The sequence below is a fragment of the Physeter macrocephalus genome, chromosome 15, assembly GCF_002837175.3.
Source record: "Physeter macrocephalus isolate SW-GA chromosome 15, ASM283717v5, whole genome shotgun sequence".
Classification (NCBI taxonomy): domain Eukaryota; kingdom Metazoa; phylum Chordata; class Mammalia; order Artiodactyla; family Physeteridae; genus Physeter; species Physeter macrocephalus.
Window position 1 is genome coordinate 13,978,007 of NC_041228.1, and position 23,306 is coordinate 14,001,312.

Here is a 23,306-nt window from a genome sequence, read left to right on the forward strand (position 1 = left end):
TTCCTTAAATATTTGGTAAGATTCATCATGAAGCCATCTTGGCCTGGAGTTTTCTTTGTGGAAATGTTTTTTTTAACTGCAATTAAATTTCTGTAATAGATGCAGCACTATTTAAGTTATCTATTTCTTCATAAGTGAGCTTTGGTAGTTTGAGGCTTTAAAGGAATCTGTCCATTTCATCTATGGTGTTGGATTAATTGGCATAAAGTTGTTCATAATATTCACTTATCCTTCTAATACGTGTAATGCTTATGTTGATATAACATCTCTCATTCCAGATACTAGTAATTAATATAATCTTTCTGTTTCACTTTGTTTTTTCCTCCTTGGTCTGGCTAGAGGTATATCAATTGTGTCGATCTTCTCAAACAAACTGCTTTGAGTTTCACTGAGTTTTTCTACTGATTATCTAATTTCTATTTGACTAATTTCCACTCTGATCTTTATTTTTTCTCTCATCTGCTTACCTTTGATTTCATTTGTTCTTCTTTTCCAGTTTTTAACATGGAAACTGAGGTGACTGATTTGAGAACATCCTTCTTTTCTAATATGAGCAGGTGTTTAATGCTACAAATTTCTCTCTATTGCTTTAGCTGCACTCCATATATATATATGTACGCGGGCCTCTCACTGTTGTGGCCTCTCCCGTTGCGGAGCGCAGGCTCCGGACGCGCAGGCTCAGGGGCCATGGCTCACGGGCCCAGCCGCTCCGGGGCATGTGGGATCTCCGCGGCATGTGGGATCTTCCCGGACCGGGGCACGAACCCGTGTCCCCTGCATCGGCAGGCGAACTCTCAACACTGCACCACCAGGGAAGCCCCACTCCATATATTTTGATATGTTATGTTTTCATTTCATTTAGCTCAAAATACTTTAAAATTTCCCTTTGATCTCTTTGACTACAGGTTATTTAGAAGCATTTAGTTTCCAAATATTTAGAAACTTTCCAGACACCTTTCTGTTACTGATTTCTAACTTATTCCACAGTGGTCAGAGAACATACTTTTGTAACTTGAATCCTTTAATTTTATTGAGACATGGTCTCTTCTAGTAAATACCACATATGCACTTGAAAAGGATGTATATTCTCCTGTTGTTAGGTGGAAAGTTCTATAAATGTCAATTAGGTGAAGTTTGGTGATAGTTTTCTATATCCTTACCGATTTTTGGAGTACTTGCCTATCAGTTGTTGTGAAATCTCTGACTATAATTGCGAATTCACCTATTTTTCCCTGTGGTTCTATCAGTTTTTGTTTCAATAATTTTGAAGCTTTTTTATTAGATGCATCAATATATGCCCTCTTGATGAACTGACCTCTTTCACATTATAAAATGACTCTCTTTATCCCTGGTAATATTCTTTGCTGTGAAATCTACTTTCTCTAAGTAATATAGTCACATCAGTTTTCTCTTGATTAGTGTCAGCATGTGCTTCCATTCTTTTACTTTTAGTCTATTTGTGTCTTTATATTTAAAGTGATTTTCTTTTTGTTTTTTTTAAAGTGAGTCTCTTATAGATAGCATATAGTTGGAGTCTACTTCTATATCTAGTCTGTTAATCCCTGTCTATTGACTGCTATGCTTAGACCACTTATATTTAATGAGTATTGATATGACTGAGTTCAAAGCCACCATCTTGCTATTTGTTTTCTATTTGTCCCATCTGTTCTTTATTACTTCTTTCCTCTTTTTCTTTTTTTTGGGGGGGAGGGGGATGCGTGCTAGTAACTTTTGGATTAATTGAGTATTCCTTATGATTCCACCTTATTTTCTTTGTAGGCTTATTAGCTATAATCCTTTGTTGTGGTATTTTAGTGGTTGCTTTAGATTACAGTACATATCTTTAACTTATCACAGTCTACCTTCAAATGATACTACTATACTACTCCATCTATATTATAAGAGAATTAAAACAGTATACTTCCATTTCTCCCCTCCTGGCCTTTGTGCTATTGTCATATATTCTATATTCTATTTCTACATCTGATATAAACATTGTTGTTATTTCTGCTATAAAAAGTTAATGATTAGGGACTTCCCTGGTGGCACAGTGGTTAAGAATCCACTTGCCAATGCAGGGGACATGGGTTCAAGCCCTGGTCCAGGAAGATCCCACATGCCATGGATTAAGCTGAGTACAACTCAACTCAACTAAGCCCGTGCACCACAACAACTGACCCTGCGTGCCACAACTACTGAAGCCTGCACAACTACAGTCTGGGCTCCACAACAAGAGAAGCCACCGCAATGAGGGGCCCGCGCACCGCAACGAAGAGTAGCTCCCGCTTGCCGCAACTAGAGAAAGGCTGCACACAGCAGTGAAGACCCAAAGCAGCCAAAGATAAAAATAAAAAAAATTATTAAAAAAAAATGATTAAAGAGGTTAAAATAATAAGGAAAAAAATGTTGATATATACCTATATAGCTATCATTTATGGTGCTCTTTATTTTTTTGTGTGTAGAACCATCTTTACATTTGGTATCATTTTCTTTTCCCTTGAAGGATTTCCTTTAACATTTCTTGCAATGCAGGTCCTGCTGGTGAATTCTTTCACATTTTATGTCTGAAAAAGTCTTTATCTCATCATTTTTTAAAGATATTTTAAGATATTTTAAAGAATTTTAGATTGACAGTCTTTTTCCTTGCAGTACTTTTTAAATATTTTGCTCCATTGTTTTTTAGCTTTTTTTTTTTAATGAGAAATGTGCTATCATCTTTATATTTGTTGTTTTGTATGTAATACATCCTTTCCCACTCTTGTTGTTTTTAAGATTTTTCTCTTTATCACTTGTTTAAAGCAATTTGATTACAATATGCCTTGGTGTAGTTTCTTTCATGTGTTCTTGTGCTTGGGGTTTGTTGAATTTGGATCTATGAGTTTATAGTGTTCAACAAATTTGGAAAAATTTCAGTCATTATTTCTTTAATATTTTTTTTAGTCTTCCTATCTCTCTCCTCTCATTTGGGAAACTCAATGACACATATATATGACTCCTTGAAATTTTCCCATAGTTTACTGGTGCCCTTTTCACTTTTTTAAAGTCTTTGTGTGTGTGTGTGTGTGCATGTTTGATTTTGGATAGTTTTCATTGCTATGTCATCCAGTTCATTAACCTTTTCTTCTGCAATGTCTGTGTTGTTGTTAATCCCATACAGTGTTCTTTTCTTTCCTTTCTTCCTTCCTCCCTCCCTCCTTCCTTAAAAAAATCTTAGCCATTGTAGGTTTTATCTCTAGAAGTTTAATCTGTGTCTTTAAAAAGATATATCTCCTTACTTAATATGGGCAATCTTTCCTCTAGCCTTCTGAACATATGGAATGCAGTCATAACAATTATTTTAATACCCTTGCCTACCTATTTTTATATCTATGTTATTTCTGGATCAGTTTCAACGGATTGATTTTTTTTCCCCCTCATTATGGGTTGTCTTTTTTTGCTACTATGCTTGCCTGCTAATTTTTGACTGGATGCCAAGCATTGAGGGGTGACATTTATTTTTGTCTTCTTATAAACATTCTTTAGTTTTGTTCTGGGATGCAGTTAAATTAACTGGAAACAGTTTTGTCCTCTGGGATCTTGCTTTTGAGATTTGTTCAGGGCAACCAGAGCTGTGTTTAATCTATGGTTAATTTTTGCTCCACTGTTGAGGCAAGACTTTAACAATTCCCCTGAACTATGAAATTTTGTCCTTTCTGGCTGTTGAGAACAGACATTATTCCCATCCCTCTGTGAGTTCCAGGCACTGTTCTCTCTGATCCTTTAGATTGTTCTTTCTCTGGCCTTGGGTCATTTCCTCATATGCATGCACTCCTCTGTACTCAATACTCAAGGGAGACCTCCTCAGCTCTCCAAGTTTCTGTCTTTGTACAGCTCTCTACTCTAGACTAACTATCTGGGCTTCCTTGGACTTTTAGCTACATCTCCTCCAATAAGGGAGGCAACAGGGATCTGCCTATGTTCTGCTTCTTGTACTATGGCCTGGAGACTCTCTCCAAGCAGTAAGCTGGAGCAGTCAGGGGTTCATTTTCTTTTCCTGTCTTCAAAGATCATTGCTTTCTGATGTGTTATGTACAGTGTCTTAGGAGCTATTGTTTCATATAATTTGTCCTTTTTTTTTTCTTTTTCTTTTTTCTTTTTTAAAGTTTCGGGTGGAGGTAAATGTGGTCTGTGTTGCCTCATCTATCTTGATCAGAAGCTGAAGTCTTACTTCTAGTTTTTGGCTGATATAATAGATGTGGCAATATACATCACTGCATACATACCTTTGGTTCTGTGAGTGGATTTATTTGTTGAATAAATTATCTAAGGTGTCTTTGTTAGGTTAAACGGTAGGTGCATTTTAAGTGCAAATGATTTTGCCAAACTGCCCTCCGAAAAGGTTTTACAATCAATACTCCTGCTGACAGTTTTTGAGAATGCCTACTTTCCCATATACTCTACGACACTGAGTATTATCAAATGTGTACATCTTTACCACCTTGATAGGCATAAAAGTGATTTTATTTTCATTTCTTTTGCAAGGTTAAACATCTTATTATATGCTTAGTGACCAGTACTGCTTTTTCTGGAACTATTTATGTCCTTTGAATTTTTAGAAAATTGATTTTTCATTTTCCTATTGATTTGTAAGAACTTGTGCAGGAAATTAACCTTCTACCATATGAATTACAATTTTCCCCTTCAGTCAGTTGATGGTTTCTCTTTGACTTTCCTCAGGTTGTTGTTGTTTTGCCATGAGTAATTTTCAATTTTTTTTTTAATGTAGTCCAAGTTATCAATCTTTTCCTTTATGGTTTTTGGAATTTTCATAGCTCCTGGATATACACATGTACATGACAGTAACAGGAGTTTATATCCTAAACTCATAATTAATAAGTGAGACAGTTTAGTTTCTTTTTTTTTTTTTCCAGTAAACTGAAATTAGATAACAGTTTGCTATACTGAGTTCATGTTTCTTATGCTGATTAAGATCTCTGTTGGGCAACTGTCTTTGATTAATAAAACAGAAAATACAGATTATTACTTATAAATACAGTTTGGTAAACAAGAATTTCAAAGCATGGAGGAGAGTAGAGGTATAAAAAAGGGATCTTTTGGGGAATCACTGGCTTTAAATCATAGTCTTATTTTTCCCAGCATGGACTCATCTTGGACTTTTGGTTTGCTGGGAAGCTGGAGGGATGATATGAAACCAAAACTGATGGTTATTTTCAGACATGTTGGTTGGTTATAAGATAGCTCCTAAAGCCTGGTGCCTCCCCTAAAAACTCCAGCAACTTCTCCCCCGCTGTCCCCACCCTGCCCCCCCATGACCAATGTACTTACTGCCAGTGTCATAAACATATTTAGAATAGACTTTGTACCTTGTCATACTTTCTTCATAAAATTGCCTAATTGTTTTCTGTAAGTTCTATTTTCCCAATCAGGCAGTCAGCCGCTTGAAAGCAGGGCCTTGGGCCATATGCTTACCACAATATTGAGCTTAGATATATATAGTTGAGTTGTACTCAGCTTAAGCATGTGCTGTTAAAGGTAGTAAAACCGTGTAGAAACTACCAAACCAGGAGAATTAGAATCCGAGAAGAAAGTATGCTATTTATTACCTGGGGATGACACTTGTCACCATCAGGCATTTGGCAAAAATGAGGCTACTGTCCAACAAAGGAAAATGAATGCAGTGAGGCCTGAAAGGAAGACCCCTTCCAAGGAAATATAATTGCTAAACAGGCCAAGTTCTCTCTCAGCATAGTTAGAGTGAATAAATTACCAAGGGACTGAAAACTGCAAACCATTATACTTCAGTAGGGGAAATGAGCTAACCTTTGTGAGGGTCTATGACGCGTGGTGGTGAAGGAGGAGGAGAACTAACATTTAATGCTTATCGTGTAGCCAGCAATGTCCTAATAAGCATTTTCCATGAATTAGCTAATTGAATCCTCTTAAGTCCATGATGAGGACACTATTATTCCCATTGTACAGGTGAGAAAACTGAGGGTCAGGGACATGCACAATTGCTTAGGTAACACAAGAAGGCAGCATGATTTGAACACAGGTCTTTCTGACTCCAAGTCCAGCCCTTGATTATGGTACAGATTATGCTATAGACTATGCACCTCATTTCATCCTAAGAGGAACCCAGATAGAAGCCTTTCCACATTGTTGATGTGGCAACTGGAGTTCTGAGGTAAGGGAACCGCCTACGGGCCATCCGGGTCTTTCTGACTCTAAACCTCATACATTCGTCGTATGTGGAGCCTCCCGACCCCTACACTCCTCCACTCTGCTTGTCCCAGTCCCTCTATCCCTGTAACTCTCCTTCTATCTGCTCCCAACGCACACTCTAAAAGGAAAAAGGAAAAAGGTCTAGTCACATGAGAAAAGTCAATGATGAAGGAACATGCTATGCATGGTCATTCTTCTGTGTCTGTCTTGGCTCATGTGATTTCCTGTGCCTAATTATATCTTCTTCCTTTAAACCCATCCATGTGAGTCTACTTACTCCTTTGAGGCCCTCCTTGATTCTCACCTCCCTTCTTGAATCAGTTGCTCTCACTCTGCCCTTACATACCACTTTGCTTACACCTCTGCTCCTATAGTACTTCTCACACTCTGCCCATTTCTCCATCTAGACCCCATCCAGCATCTTATTTAATCGTGGTATCACCAATAGCTAGCACAGTGCTCAGGCATGGTTCACAATGAAGGAACTCAGTAGCTTAAAAGAAAGCCCACAGGTCCCTGTACAGCACTCGCTACTGAAAAGAAAGCAACTGCCAGGATCACAGCCCCACTTCCAAAGGCGTAAGAAAGACAACTGGCAGACAACCACTACCTCGGCTGGGTTATTTTCAGGGAGGGATTGAGTGTCTAAAAATGCAAGGCTCCTTGAAAGGAAACTGCAAGCTTAGAAAGGCACGTTACTGATTTATGGAATCTGTATGAGCTTTTAATGGCACAGAAGAGTTGGCCTGCTGCTCCGAATATCCACTCAGGCATTAAAAGCTTTGCTTCTAGTTGCTAAAGTATTTTGAACAAATCATCTCCTACATCCATCCAACTCAAATCTCTGTATGTTTGCTACCCTATTCAAATACCAGTCTTTGAATACCCCATGCCTTTGAATACCACATGCCAATCTTTTTCACTTTCCACTATTCTAAATAACTAGAAATGCGGTATAGTAAGTTGCTCACACAGGGCTCCCCAGGAGGTATCTGTTGGAAGATGAGAGTAAGAAAGCATCAGTCGCTTTCTGCCACTATTTGGTATTGGTAATTGCTGGTAAATTGAATCTTGGGTCTATCATTTTGGGTCTCTTGGATTTTTCATTTTGTCCTGCAAAACCAATATCTCTAACCTGTTGAGAGAAGGAAAGTAAAGTTGTGGGGTTTCCCCTTTCTTTGTCATCACACTTAGCTGTGCCCCACTTTGTCTGTGAAGGAACAGGGCGCATTAGGAAACTCTTCCTAACTACAGGGGGCACATGTAGCACAAATGCTGGGGTTCAGGGTGAATGCAGAAGAGCAGTCACAAAGCAAAACTGATTTTGAGGATTTGCTTCAGTGTCCTTAGTTTATGTGGAAGTTGACGACAACAAGAGGGGTGTAGCCGGCAAGTCACGAGGTCCTGCTCTTTACAGCTAAGAGTACGGTCTATGTGTCATCAAACACAAATTTGGAAGTTGCAGCTGGCTCAGAGTTGGCATACAGGCTTTTACTATTTCTTCAAAGAGTTTTTCACATGCCATATTTAGAGTTGGGATAATTCTGAAACACACTAGTAAGAAGCTTTCGTAAAATGAATTCTTTTCTCCCAGTGATGGACTTTTATCAGAGCTGCCCCCTCCTACCTTTCAGGTCCTACCTCACCCCTCCTGCCTTATGCTCCAGCTACATCTGCCTCCTCATTGTTTCTGGAACAATTCATTCCAGCCCCAGGGCCTTTGTACATGCTGTTTCCTTTTCCTTTGTACCTGCTGAGTTCTTCCCTGTGCTCTATCCCTGACGATTCCTTCTGTTTCAGCTCGAGTCACTTCCTCTGAGAGGCTTTCCCTCACCACTCTTCTCAAACAGGCCCCCCACTCTTTATCACACCAACCAGCTGTCTCCTACTCACCCCACCCCATCCTGTCACTGGGCAGAAAGCTCATTACATAACCCTTGTGCCTGAAATAGATCTGTTTCCTTTTGTCCTGTCTAGTATATTTAATACTACCCTAGTCACCATCCTTGTTCTGGTGGCACTATGGATGCAACATGGATTGACACTTCAGAAAGTTTTCTAACAATGTCTTAAAACAAAAAAGATTTCTGTTAACTCCAAGTAAACCAAGAAATTAAATTAAGAAACTACTTTCCAAGCGTCTGATGTTTTATTTTAATGTTTCTATTTCAGTATAGCTCCTAAAGTGTAATAAGTACATCTTTTGAAAAGCACAGAACAGAGATATTAGTTTATTAAATGTTTTAAAGACTTGATTATTTCTAAAGTTTTTCTAATTCCTTCTGCAACTCTATCTTATTTTCGAGAAAAACAATCCTCTCTTGATTCTATTTCACCATTGAGATTCACACAAACCATTCCAAATTTCTTAATTTCCAAGCAACACATTAAATTCTTCAGACTTCTTTCAAAACAGCTAAGGGGAAATCCCTGATGATTTCAGCTGACAATTCCTTAATCAGGAAAAGACTTTAAATGCCAATCACCAGAAAAGTTACAATTTACAGGAAAGAAAGGGGAAATGCTGACATATTACACGACAAAGCACGAATAAAGCATGGCTTATGAATTGAATGGCATACTCATGCTGACAGTTTTATCAAGAATTTCTGGTGACATCATAAACTATGTTGGAGCAATGAACTGGTTCTATTGTCCATGTTTCTGAGAGTCTAAGGTGAAAATAAGATTCCCTTCTTTGGAGATTTTATGGGAAAAATGAAATAACAATTTGTGTACTTTTTTCCCCCTAGACTTCTACAAAGACTCTGGGTTTTAAAGGAAGCAAAGAACTGAGCTAAAGGGAATTCTTATTTGATGCCTAATTTCGTCCAGAATTGAGGAGCGCCCTTTTCGTCAAGGTCTCTATTAGTTGGTAGAGGCAAGGAATGATCTGCTTCTGCCTCTAGCTGTGGGTGTTCAGATCAAAGTTCTCTGCAAGGGCAAATGCTGCAGCAGTAGGGTCCCCAGAACAAAATCACCCCCCCGCCAAGTTACAAAAAGAAGACAGTTTGAAGGTAATTACTACCAGGATGTAACTCTGACCCCCAGTGAATCTGGTAAAATCAATTACTTTCAGTTGTAGTAATTATGTAACATATGAGAGATGAGAACACCATGAGCAATGGGTTTTCCCCCTTGTAGTCTACATAAATTCATCAATAAACTATACTCTCTATTAAGGTTTTATTGTAAGCGATTACAAACACAGGGCATTTCCTAAACATTCTGTCATTTGCTACACTGTAATTCAGCAGAAGGAATGATGCAAAAATTATAATCTTCAGTAAATGAACAGGAAACAAAAAAAGAAAAGCTCTTGAAGGCTGAAATAGATCAGTGACTCAGTCCCAGAGTCAGCCTAAACCTCCATTCAGATTGGGTCTTAAGCATTTACTCATTAGAATGGTATTGGCCGAGAGTGAAAAATGACTGGAGAATGAACGAGATACTCTAAGTGTACAGAAAACTAAGGAAAGAGGCTGAGAGCAACTGGGGATTTAAAAATAATTACGGAAAACTTAGAAGTAAACTATGGTATCGGCCTTTATTTCGAAAACCATACTGAATATCCAAAATAAAAAGCGATTGCGAATTTTCATGTAACCAGATAGCAATTGCTGTCACTTATGGGGCACTCATCATGTACTAGGTACTGCCCCAAGAAGTCTCCACACATTATCTCTTTTTAATCCCCATGACAATTCTATAATGTTCCAATTCCCATCTTAGGGATTAAAAAAAAATTGAGGAGCAAAAAGGTTAAATAACTTGCCTCAAATCTCACAGTGGAGGCCTGGGAATGGAACTCACTTCTGACTCCAATCTGAGTTATTAACCAGTGATGTATCTTCTCTATTTGGGCATTTTGGAGCTAGCCTCTCTGAGTATCCTTTGGGGCTCTAACAAAACGTTTCAAGTATTTTCTGATGCTTCATCCTACTGATTACACAATTAGAGTTTCCCAATAGAAAGATACTATCTATTGTTTCTGTTTGATCACACTTCATTCCACTGCAGTTGCTGCTGCTTAAATAGGGCAATGTCCCACCTGTCAGAGTAGAAATGAAAAAGAAACTGGCTTCCAACCTCTTTCATTATCTTTCTGAGGTTCTCACAGCAGAGCTTTAACATTTTCTTCTTAAAAACCCTGTAATCACAGACTGGTGCTTCTTGTTTTGACAGTCCAATCTTATTAGATCATGTTCTAGCTCAGTGTAGGCCTTGCTCAATTCTCCGAAATTTCAGACCTACCAAAGCTACTAAAAACTTTTCAGTTGAGGAGTCCACGACCTCATGCGAAATTGGAGTCACGGGAATTTAAACGAACTAATAAAACATCTCTACGGTAAACTGAAACAGTGATGACAATGGAATGAATGACTAATATTCACATATGACTTTTTTATCCAAAGCGCCCAGTGTTCAATGAATTTTTGCAAACTGATTAAACTTCTGCACAGTAATAACCATGCTTTGTACTTCCATGACACGATTCTTTCACGGACTGCTGTGCGCTGGCCTCATGTTAGCACGCTCTAATTGCCCTCAGGCGGCTGGCAGGTGGTACAAGAAATGTACTCTTCGTTCGTTCCATCTTCAGAGTAAAGAAGTGGTACAAAGGAAGAAGAATTCGAGCTGGGGCAGATTTCAGCAACTGAGGTATGCTCGCCTGAATGGGGGGCCTGCAGAACCATGCGGGAGGGGCTCGCCATGCAGCTCAGAAAGAGAGAGAGGCAAATGACTTCCCAGTAAAAGCAATTTACAAATACTTCGGCATACCTCACCTTTGTGTTATGTGGCCCCATGACTCAGTGGAAGTGAAACGTGTACCTTATTTCCCCTCTAGATCTCCACGTTCTCTTCCTCAGAGCAAGCCTATAACCTCAAATCTCTCAGCAGCCAAAAGGCGATGACTAAGGACAAGGCCAGAGGGTTCAACTTTGGGTTGTTGTTTAGCCCGTATTACTGGTAGTAACCGGAACAGCATAAAATGCTACCATGAAAAAGGTTAGAGGACAAAAAGACTGTTCTCTGACTCAGGGAAAACATCAGGCAAGGATAATTTTCAACTGTGTGATTTTTAAATAAATGACACAATGAATGTTTTACTTGTGATGAGAAGATTTTTCACTTTTCATTTGGGATTATATTGTGAAGAAAATGGCACCAGGCTCTAAGAGATTTATACACTTCCAACACCTCTGGGGCTAGGAAATGAGCAAGAGTAAAGGATGTGGGCCAGGTGGGGACCATGCAAAGTGGAGGGGCCGACGAGGGGCAGCTCTCCCACTCAGGCAAACTGCCCCCCATGTGGAGGAGGGAAGACCCAGCGTTGTCAGATCCGGCACAGTTAAAATAAAAAGTTGGAAATGTGGATTGTTATGTGAAATCTCCCAATTTTTGTATGTCGCAACTAACTGATATATGTATATACGACTATGTGGGCCAAAGCAAACACATCTGTGGGCTGGATCCAGCTCACAGACTCTGCTGTCTGACCTCTGTGACCACAGTAATGGTTTTTAACCCTTAAGCAATTAAAAGGAAACAAGATCTGACACATCCTCCAGGGAGTAAACTACACTGTTGCTTGGTCAAAAGGCCCTTTATAACTCCTCTGTGTGGGGTTTTAGAAATAAGTCCAAGAAGTTGATGATTTTATGCTACTAACTATATCAAGTGTACAGCTATGCAGCTTCCTGCTGTAAGGAGGTCAGTATCAGAGGATCGTAGGGCAAGTCAGGGAAGGGGTTTAGCAGGGAGGTGTTCTGTGGCGTCACAATATGAGGTGTGAAGCTCACTCCAAGTTGGAGCTCATACCACCTATTTAAAAATCTAGGATTTGTTCTCTGCTGCTCTGAGACAAAGGAGCCCAAGAACTGTGCCAACCAGGGGCTTTCAGTTGGCAGCTCAGTAGGACCGACAGAAAAGTTCAGCCAGAGAGAAAAGAGTCATATCCCCCTTCTGATCTGACAACACACTACGGAACAGAGACAGCACGATGGCTGGTTGGCTGGCTGCCCATCTTCCTTATCATACACGAGGCACCATGCCATATACCATGCCTTCAGCTATCTTCCCATCCTGCTCCTGGAAGATTTCTAAACATAGCCATTGCACATGTGTTTGGAAGGAAGGAGGTTTCTATTTTAAAGGAGAGAAAGTTCCTTGTCTCTGGTTACGGGGCTTGAAATTGACTACCCTCTCAGTTAGTTCTACCATGGACCATTAATCCTCAGTGTTAAAAGGGAATAAGAGGAGATAAATGCTGGACTCTTCCCTCCACACAAAGTGAAAGGAGAGCTGACCTGACCTGTGACTGATTTGCAGTGGGTTGGGGAAATCTATCCTCACTGGCCTGGCTACCATCTTAAAATGCTGTTTTATCCACTAGCATAATACAGTAATAACACTAACACCAAACCTTTAGGGACTGCTCACTGCATATGCCAGGTACACATGCTTACTATGTATACGCCAGGTACAGTTCTAAGTGCTTTATATATATTAACGTATATTCCTCACACAACCCTAAGGATGTAGGTACTATTATTACCCTCATTTTACACATGTGGAAACTGAAGCACAGAGAGGTTAAGCAGCTTGCCCAAGGTCACAAAGTCAGTGACCGCTGGACTAGGAATTCAAACCTAGACAGTCTGGCTCCAGGGCTGTGCTCTTAACCATTATGCTAGACAACCTTCAAAAGGAGGAATGAATATCAAGGTAAAGGCTGTGATTTGAGACTGAGCTACTTACGGTACAAAATGCAGGCTTGGTAATTTCCTGTTCTGATGGAAAAGAAATTTTCTATTTCCACATTTTATGCAGGGGTCAGAGCAATTATACATCCAGGAAAAAAAAAATCTAAGAAATTTCAGTGTGCTCATTTGACTCTCAATATTTGTTACAGTGGAGTGCATCGTATCATTTTATATGCAGAGTTTCAAGCATTGTGGGGAGGAGAAAGAGACAGAGACAGGATTGAGATTGGACAGTGGGGTCCCAGAAGGGGCATGGGGTGGGCGGCGGCCGCCAGCTCTCTCTCTCGGTGGTGCTATCTCCCTGTGTGCCTCCCTTACTGTGCAGGTCTTGTTGTGTGGAGTGCAAGTCTGTGATTAAAAGATAAGTGTTTTCTAGTATAACACGACTTCATCTGGTGCACAACTGAAAGCAAATTGCAACCCTTGAGAAAAAACTGTCTGTGGGAGACTGACTTAGAGATGGTGCCTCAGCCTGCCTCAAAGACTTGCAGAAGTCATCTTTTGTAGATTTAATTTTTGCCTTACACACCTAAAAAACCCAGCTTCCTGTATAACCTGTAAGCAAATTAATTTCAGTACATAGTATCTCAAATTTTCTCGTAATCATTCTCAAGCATTTCTCCAAAGATATAATCGTTAGTTATTTTTAGGTCCAGCAATTGTTTCTTAATTATAAACTTATTCCATATCACGACCTGTGATCCTAATTCCCTGGCTATTGACCCCCAAGTCTAGCTTTGGAGCCAGTCTTTCACAGGACGCTAAAAGAGCATTCTATAATAACACAGAAACCTATACTGTAATTGATAATGACTTGTTACTCTTTCATTGCTTTTTCATTTATGGCTCTCTACTAGACTACAAGCTCTGTGAAGGCAGGGACCAACCTCTAATAATGACTGACACGTAGTGACACTCAATACCTAACTAATGAAAAATAAAAGGCAGTCAAATTTATACACCAGAGCACAGTGCTATACTTTGGCCAGAAAAAAATTCCACTGCATGTAGGTATATGAGCGTTTCTAAACTCCTAAACTAGGTGAGCATTCAACGTCTCACCTTCATTTCCTTAGGGTCTCTTTCTCTTTAACTATACATCCCTTGCTGGGTGAACTCATTCACTCCCCCATGCCAACCATATGCCACCAACGCACAAATTTCTTTATCTCCCCTCACCCCCTCCCCTGAGCTACAGGCCTGATTTTCCAACTGCCCTCAAGATATCTCTGCCTGACATAAGTGACTCAAGGTTAACGTTTCTAGAACTAAGTTTTATCTTCACCCTCCCAACCCTACTCCATTTCCCCTTCTCTGCAGTAAAGGCCTATTTCTTGCTGCAGTTTCAAGCGAGGCTTTGGTGTCAGAAAAATCCACGTTCCAATCCTAGGGAGACGTTGACTGGTTGTACGGCATCGGGCTTCTCTGAGTCTAAATTTTTACAGTAGTCACCTCGCCCGATATTACCTACTCCATGAAGTTGGCAAGATGACTAAATCAAATGATGTATTAAATTCCTTAGCTCAGTGCCAAGTATATAGCTTCAGTCTGCAATAAAATAGTGCCTTTTATTATGCTCTACACTAGTTAATTCAGAATCTCCATAAGCCAGAGAACTCCAAAGTCATCCTTTACTTCTGATGATCTTTCTACTCCCTCTGGATTCAAACAGCCCGCAAGTTCTCTCAATCCTACGTTTAAAACCTCTCCAATCTGGGTTCGTCCTGCATCTCCGCTGACACAGCCTTCACCCAGGTCCTTGTCTTTGTCACCGTTTATTCGCTCATTCATTTCCTTGCTTTAGGTCTCTCCACGTTTAGCTCACACATCACAGTGACACCAAAGTCATCTTCCTTAAAACCTACACGAATCACGTCACTCCCCAGCCTAAAAACCTTCACTGGCTCCCAGAGGTACAATCCACATCCATCTACACTTCTTACGAACGGGGTGGAACTATCACTTACACAAAATGACTTGTCGGGATCTTTATATATATTTTTCACTTCCTCATCACAGCAATGCCATTATTTAATGAAAAAAATAAATTTGGAAAATGAGGCTATTCACTAGCCACTAATGGAAGTCAAACAATTTGCCTGTATCTAAATCTTGTCAGAGACTGGAATTCACAATCAGGTTTGATTCTAGCCTGTATATCTGTCAGTACAACGAATTCACACCTTACCTAGAGAATGAACTCTAAAGTCAAATATAAAATAAAAATTTCATGAGACTCAAAGCCAACCTGACCATCTCTTAGAAAAGCAGAACGATATCTTTTTCCGTGTTGGAAAGAGTGCTGTTTCTTTGGCTGATATAAGATTAAGCAGTTGATGGGCATCACCTGTACTATTTCACTGGAGCCCTTGTCTCTCTCCATTTCTGCTGAGTGTGAACAGCTGAATCTATGTACAGCAATTGAAATATATGGCTAACAGAACACCTAGATAGAGTGCACCATAATTGAACATTATCTCTCCCTCCCAAACAGCTGGAGGAGGGCAGAGACCACTTAATTTGCACATATTAGGTGGCTAATTTATACACTTGGAAAAAATTAATCGCCTCTTCTTTATCTTACAGTTCAGCTCCTTCAAGAATCATCACCGATTTCAAAATAGCTGAATATGAACTAAGAAGCTGATTGCGTAGGTCATTATTTGGTCTCACAAATTGCAAAAGAAATGATCTCATTCCCAACAAGACTTCTGTCTGTCCTTTACGTTCTGCACTGCAGTTTGGTCTTGAACACTCAACCTGACTTTGGGGGTGTCCACTCAGTTGAGAACAACTTCTTTCAGAGTCAGGAGTCTGAGTTCCCACAGGCTCCTGTGAGTCAAAGCTGGACTGCAGGTTCATGGGTGGGGACACCTGCTCTGAAAGCTGCCTCATTTTCTGGTCTAATGTGGTTAGGAACAGGAAGTTGAACCTTTGGTATTTTGGGTTTTGATTCTACCCTGCTCTGTCCTTAAAAAGCATTCACTCACACCAGGGTCTTTAAATGTGGAGTGACCACGTTTACAGCATCCATCGGAGAAACCGGAGACGCTGGGAAGTGTGAGGCTGGAGCTTCGGCACTGAGTCCTACTGCCTGGTGTCCCGGAAAAGCACTTCTGTGTGTGAGCGCTGTGCACCTCCGATTCCCTGTCCCTGATTTCTGGAGTCCTTTGAAAGCACGGACACCGAGTTTCTACCCAGTCCCTGGGCACCGGCCTCGTGGAGTGGTCAAGTAGATTCTGAAATTGGTCTTGCTACAACCAATCCGGTGGCAAACACATCCGTACGCTCATTCAGTTACAGCAGAGCACCATGAGGTCACACAGGTTTGGGTTCCAATACTGCTCCAGGCAGCCTCCCTAACCCCACTTATCTCAGTTTCCTCCCTGGGGACAGTGCCGTTCGCCTTACATCATCATTCTAATCTGCTCTCTCTGATCGAATCAGATAACCCAGGTGAAGCACTTCCACAAGCCCCATAAACAGCAGTAGTTGTTCTAGTTCCTCCTAGTTCTCACTCCATACTGACCTCAAAGTCAAAGTCTTTGCAACGGTCTATGAGGCTCTGTGAGATCTGCCCCTTGTTGCCACTCTGATCTCATTGCCTATATTTCTTCTCCTTGCTCATTCCACATGGCCCTCTTGGCCATTCCTGGAACACTCTAGGACTATTCCTTTGCATGGACTGATTCCTCTCATTTTTCCCCAGGTGCTCAGAGCGGTGCCTGGCACCCAGGAAACATCCAGTAGATATGTGTTGAGTGAATGATGAATGAATAAATTGCCTTGGATGGTCAACCAATACCTCGTAGAGAATTCAAGCTCAGCCCTAAATACCTCACTAAACTGCACGGGTATCGATAGGTTTAGGTCCCCTTCAGAGAGAACTGGACTCTGTCCGCTAACAGTTAACGAGAAACTGTTCCAAGTGCTTTTTATGAATTCGTTCATTTAATCCTCACCCCCATTACTAGTCCTTACTTGAGCGAAAGCAAAGCTCTGAGAGGCGAAGGCATTTGCTGAAGGTCACCAAGCTAATTAAAGGGATGTAGGCTGGCTGTCAGGGGCCACTGCCTACTATTACTTTTGGCCAAGGGACCGACCTTCAGGGCTGATGACTACTTTGAATGATGCTTACTGTCCGACTCTGGCTGATGCTACAATTCCCTTGGGCTGCCAGCCACACAGGCGGGTGATCTTCCCCAGGGCCCCCTTTCCACCAGCCCAGGCCGCTGCAGTTCCAGCACACTCCCCAGCCAATCCTGCTCAAGTTACGATGGAGGAGGTCAGGCCAAATGGGTAAGGCAGACTGCTCATTTCAGGGACAAAAAGGCCCAACTGGTTTTGTTGTCTGTTTTTTTTTCTTATAACTTATACTTCACAAAATCAGCTAATCACTGAGACACAGAAGTGAATTTTTTCCTTGACAGTCAAATAAAGACAGGATTTGAAGGCGGGGAGTCGGGACATTATTTGGAGCTGATACCGCTGGGTAAGTAGGATGACCAAGAACTGCTCGAGAGGCTGCAGAAGCAGCTGGAAGGTCCTCTCCCTCCCCACCTGGCACGTGCTAATCCACCCTCACGACTCGCCTCAGCACTCCATGCCCCAGCAAGCCTTCCTGGGTGAGCCCCATCCTCAAGGCCCCGCCCCCTCCCCCAGGCTAGATTAGGTGACCCTCCTCTCTATTCTCAAAGCACCCAGTATCTCCCTCCACCTGAAGGTGTGCTCAACTGTACGGAAACCACCTGTTCCCGCCTTCCCCACAGACTGGACACTTGAGTGTGGGGACAGTGCCCACTGCATGCTTGTCTCCGCAGTGCCTAATGACTAAATTCAACAGACGACTGTTGAACAGAAAAGTGTCACTCTACTGAGATACCACGACCTCTGACGTCTCCGAATCTGCCTTGTTATCTTCTATCTGGCTTGGAGTGAGATCTGAGTGACAAAAGCCCTGAAGTGACCCAGTTACAGTTCAAGAAAGGCATGACTCTGAGGTCAGAGTAACAGGTCTTCAAACCACATGGCATTCTCTTGCCATACACTCAAAAGTTCTCCAGCTCTTCTCGATGAAATTAATTAGCCCCTCATTCTCCTTAAATAAATGCATAAAAGGAGTTGTGACATTTTCTCTAGGGGTCCTCCTTTCTCTTTCAAAAAGGCAGCACAAGGATAAATTATCTCCTCGTGATTCAGCCAACACTTATGATGATAACCCAGGTCAACCGAAATATTTATAACCTCCTGAGTCTCCCCGTGTCCAGATTTAAAATTCAAAATGTTTGCAGGTGATGCTATTCATACTTTTAAAGGTTTGCTTTCAGAATAGTTCACTGGGTCAGAGTAAAGGAGCTATGAAATAGAGGGAAAAATAACGACACACTCCTTGATACTAGCATCAGCTATTCATGAAATGTGCTGCCTTGAGTATCCATGCAGATAAATATTTCAGCGATCAATGGAGCAAGGAAGTGCATTTTAAGTATCCGAGGAACAACCCCCTTGGGATTATGAAGTCAGACTCTTTAATATCACCCCAAACTTAATCCTACCCATGCTGACTAATTCTGTAATGAATTCTGTAGTTATCAAGAAGATTAATTAAAAAAAAAAAACCCCACCCTGCTTATTCTGAAGCAATGTTGACATGAGTCTCAAACCGGTGACAGCAAACCACATACCACAAAGTATTTAAAAAAAAAAAAAAAAAAAGCAAAACCAAACCCACAGATGTTAAGAACCATTGGTCATGTTCAATGGTATTCCATTTAATTCTTATAATAATCTTGCCCACTTTTAGAGATGAGGAAACTACAGTGAAGGCAGTTTAAGGAAACCCTGCATCGCCCGGCTTATAAGGTACAGCCGCAGGACTAGATGCTCTGGCTGAGTCAGCAGAGCCTAGGGGCTGAGAGTGGGGTTTCTTCAGCCAGAATGCCTGATTTCAAATGCCGGCTCTGACACTTACTGCCCGGTGACTTTGAGCAAGTTTCTTAACTCTGTGTCTCAATCTTCTCATCTGTAGAAACGGGGACATCAGTAGTACATATTTCAGAGGGCTGTGGTCAGGATTAATTGAGTTAACTTATAGAAAGTGCTTACAACAGTGCATACAGTCAGCCTCATTTTTGCGCTTATCTGACTTCAAAGCCCGTGCTTTTTCTCCCACATCAACGGTTAATGTTACAAAGCACACATATTACTATTTTGAAACATTTCATAATTGCCTATTGTAAATAATAAATAAATGTTTGTTAATGAAGATATTCCACCCTAGTTTGCACCTTGTTTCATTCCAGAAAGGTTAGTGGTGAGAAAAGCAGGTATCAGAGAACACAACATTTGGCTCAACAAAGGAAATCATTTTCACCACTTAGAACTTCCTGAAAATTGAAGGAGCTGCCTGTCCCAGGAGGTACCTCAATCAAAGATGACGACCTAGTGGAGATTTTATAGAGCAGATTAAAAAAGGGCTACCTTCGCAGGAGAGGGGAAGGGCTGGGTGAGATAAACTCTAGGGAGTCTGTTTTACACTGGAGAAGATTATTGGCTTAAAGAGCTGCCTTTTGGCAAGCCATTTTTATAAGAATCTTACTTCAGCTACTTTATACTCAGACACACATTAAGTAAAAAGCATGAATGGTATGAAATAGAGGCTGTTAAAAATGGGTATGTAGGAAGCGTGTGTGTGTGAGAGAGAGAGTGAACGTGAGAGAGATGTTAATTAATTCATTGATTTTAGGATATCACAGTAAAATGGCCCAGTGAAGTGATCATAGTAATTTAAATAAATAAGTGACTATAAATAACTTTATGCTTGCAACGACAAAGAAAATACTTCCTGAATTTTTAAATATACCCTATATTTTCTATGCAAAATAGGTAATCAGAGATGCGTGGCTTTCTGAAGGAAAACCAGTATAATATTCTTTTTTATTCTAATTTCTTAACAGAAAAGAGCAAGCAAAATCTCTGATCCATTTTTGTTCCATGAAAGATACACCTTGCCTTTTCCTATAGGAATAACCAGCCTTGGGTTTGCCTCTCCTAAGCAGTTATTGCTTCACGTTTGTGTGCAAGAATGTAAAAGAGGGAAAAGAAATCTTAAAAGCTTTAATAAAAACCACCATGACAAAAATAAAAACAAAAAAACGAACTCTACTACAGCAAAACTCATCAATTTTCTTCCCTATTTGAGGTCTGCTATCCCATTCATTCATTCATTCATTCATTCATTCATATTCTCTCTCACATTTCTCCATTGCCCACCCCTCTACCCACCTCCCGCTATTTCTAGTACGTGATTTGGTTGAGGAAAGGGGGGGCTATAGTACTCATTAATATGGCATGTACACAGGGGAAGTTGTTTGTTGGAGAGCTCAGGGTGTGAGCTCTGGATAAGGCAGGCACTAAATTTCATTAAACCTCAGTTTGTAAAATGGAGATATAATAACAATACCTATTTCAGAGGGCTATGGAAGGAATTAAATGAGATCATCTATGTAAAGCTATTAGTATACACTAGCACATAAATCAATGCTCAATGAGTGCTAGCCAGTATTATGTTTTATTACTCAAGGGCTAATCATTTGCAAAAATAAGACTCTAAACTGTAATTCTTACTTTAATAAACACTCTTTAGTTCTTCTTCGATAGTTCTAAAGGCACATGGGCAGGGATACAGGGTAGTTTAAGAGCTTCATTAGAGGCAATAATTATCATTGGGTCATCATATGCTTAAGTTTTAGTCAAAATAATATCTTACTTAATAGAATGCTCAAAACGGAATTTACTAAAGCTTCAACAAACAAACATACCCAGCTCTCTAAATGTACAAAGTTATTACTTCCCTTTACTCTGGGGGGAGACAAAATTCAAGCTCTGCCCATAAGCCTGGCTGATACTTCCAATCTCCCCTCCTCCACCCCAAACCAAGCTACAAAAATGCATATTAAAAGTTAAGGAACAAATAAGGCAGAACATATGATGATATATTATGAAGGGATTAATTATCCACTCTTAGTTCTTTTTCTTTCCTTCCCTCCTTTGCTCCTCCCAGACCTTCTCCAATATGTGCTAACTGGAAACAGGCATGTAGAGCCTAATGGGGAGAATCTGGATCTATGTGGTCATTCTCTGAATGGGTCAGGGAGGATGATCAGGCTACCATTAGGATCTCTTTTTTTGGGGATGCTTTCTGAGGGATCCTGAGACCTTCTCTGAAGAAAGCATGCTCTCATTCTGATCAACTTTTTATTTTTTTCTTTTCTCACCAAATGGCCTTTGGGGATGTTCTTTTCACATATCTGCTAACTGGCGAAATCAAGATGGTGAAACCCTGATACCTTCTAAGCCCCTCATTTTTTTTTTCTTTGACAGAAAGACAAAGATAACCACAGTAGGAGCCTCAACAGGTAAAGAGATGAAAGGTACAACTGGTACAGAGTAAAGTCTAGGCATATAAGCAAAGGCTAAAAATCACAGTGCTTTTACTGGAAACAAGGGATATGGAAGCAACCAAAAGTCATAAAACAGTACTTCCCCTCTTCTGCAGCCAAACCCCAATGTCATCACAGCAACATGACATTCAAGAAAGTCCAACCTATTTTAAGTAGTTTCAGGTGACAGATTTTTGGCCCACAATGAGAGACAGACTGATGGATCACAGAGGAGAAAAGTTCACTGTGCTGTGAACCACACTGCTAATCTAGACTGATAAAACCAGAGGAGACATGCATCTCCACTTTTAAGCGTTTACTGGATGACATCACACTGTGGATTTAACCAAAGTGCTGTCTAGATTATCCAGCAAATGTCACATAAGAGTACTTGAGTAGCTTAGATAAAGGTCTCAAAACACTGTGAATGAATTCATCCTGCAAAACAAATTTCCCATATGAGTTCATAATCTGAATTCCATGTCATTTCACTTTGTATTCTTTCAGGTATAACTCAAACCCCATAAATGACATTCATCTTGCATAGAACAATGGTTTTGGTTTAGAAAGTCAAGCCAGGAATGTAAGGCAGTTTCCATTATGTGCATAAGAAAGCATAAGATTGAAGCTTTTGCCTTAGGTTGGTAAAATAAATATTACAATATTAATCCGTCAGGGAAACACACATCAAAACAATGAGATACCAATTCGCAACCACTAGGATGGCTACAATCAAAGAGACAGATAATAATAAGTGTCGGCGAGGACGTGAAGCGATTGGAACCCTCACACATTGCTGGTGGGAGTGTAAAATGGCGTAGTCGCTTTGGAAAACAGTCTGGAAGTTCCTAAAAAGGATAAACATAGAGTTACCATATGACCCAGCATTTACACTCCCAAATACCACGAGAAATGAAAATGAAAACATATGTCCACTTGTACACGAATGTTCATAGCAGCATTATTCATAACAGCCAAAAAACAGATACAACTCAAATGACCATCAGTTGATGAATGGATAAATAAAATGTGTTCTATCCATACAATGGAATGTTATTCAGCACTAAAAAGAATGAAGTTCTGATTCATGCTACAGCATGGATGAACCTTGAAAACATTATGCTAAGTGAAAGAAGCCAGTCACAAAAGACCACATATGCATATTTATGTGAAATGTCCAGAAGAAGTAAATCTATTAAAGACAGAAAGAAGACAGAAAGTAGATTAGTGGTTGCCTAGAGCTGAGGGGGTTGGAGGAAAATGGGAAGTGTGAATGCTAATAGATACAGGGCTTCTTTTTGAAAATGTTCTAAAGTTGATTGTGCTTGGTGCTTGGTTTCACAACTCTGTGAATATATTCTAAAAGCCACTGCATTGTGTACCTTAAATGGGTGAACTGTATGATAGGTGAATTATATCCAATAAAGCTGTTATAAAAAAGGAATATTAACACACCAGACAGAAGGAAATATGGTCATCTAAATACAGCAAGGGTAACTTCTGTCACAACAGTCAGTGTGTAACCTATCAGCTAAAGGCTCAAGACCTAAATAATGGCCTTCATAGTTTCAGGGACCTCACTAATGTTTAAGGTAATCCTGCTACCTCTACAAATCAGTATCCTTGATGATTAAGCATCCCTCCTGTTTGTATTCCCTGCAATAATTAGCATAAAGCTTTCCACATAGTGGATGCTCAACTATGATTTATTGAATGGAATTCAAATACATTTAAAAATAACCAACTGGGCTTCCCTGGTGGCGCAGTGGTTGAGAGTCCGCCTGCCGATGCAGGGGACACGGGTTCGTGCCCCGGTCCGGGAGGATCCCACATGCCGCGGAGCGGCTGGGCCCGTGAGCCATGGCCGCTGAGCCTG

At 40.5% G+C, this 23,306-nt stretch overlaps 1 protein-coding gene across 10 annotated transcripts in view; it reads right to left on the reverse strand.

Moving 5' to 3' along the window:
• NSMCE2 (NSE2 (MMS21) homolog, SMC5-SMC6 complex SUMO ligase) overlaps window positions 1–23,306 on the reverse strand; it is a 232,010-nt gene that overhangs the window by 37,708 nt on the left and 170,996 nt on the right. For 2 of the 10 annotated variants that reach the window (XR_008619527.1, XM_055091294.1), the window contains one exon: window positions 22,203–22,278. The exons of 6 other annotated variants lie outside the window; for them this stretch is intronic. Coding sequence is in view for 2 of the 4 variants with exons in the window: in XM_055091290.1 (XP_054947265.1) it covers window positions 22,087–22,278 (192 nt within the window). In the remaining 2 variants the exon portion in view is untranslated. Of the gene's footprint in view, window positions 1–19,766; window positions 22,279–23,306 lie in introns of those variants that run through there. 2 more of the 10 variants (XM_055091290.1, XM_055091296.1) reach the window with 2 other exon arrangements.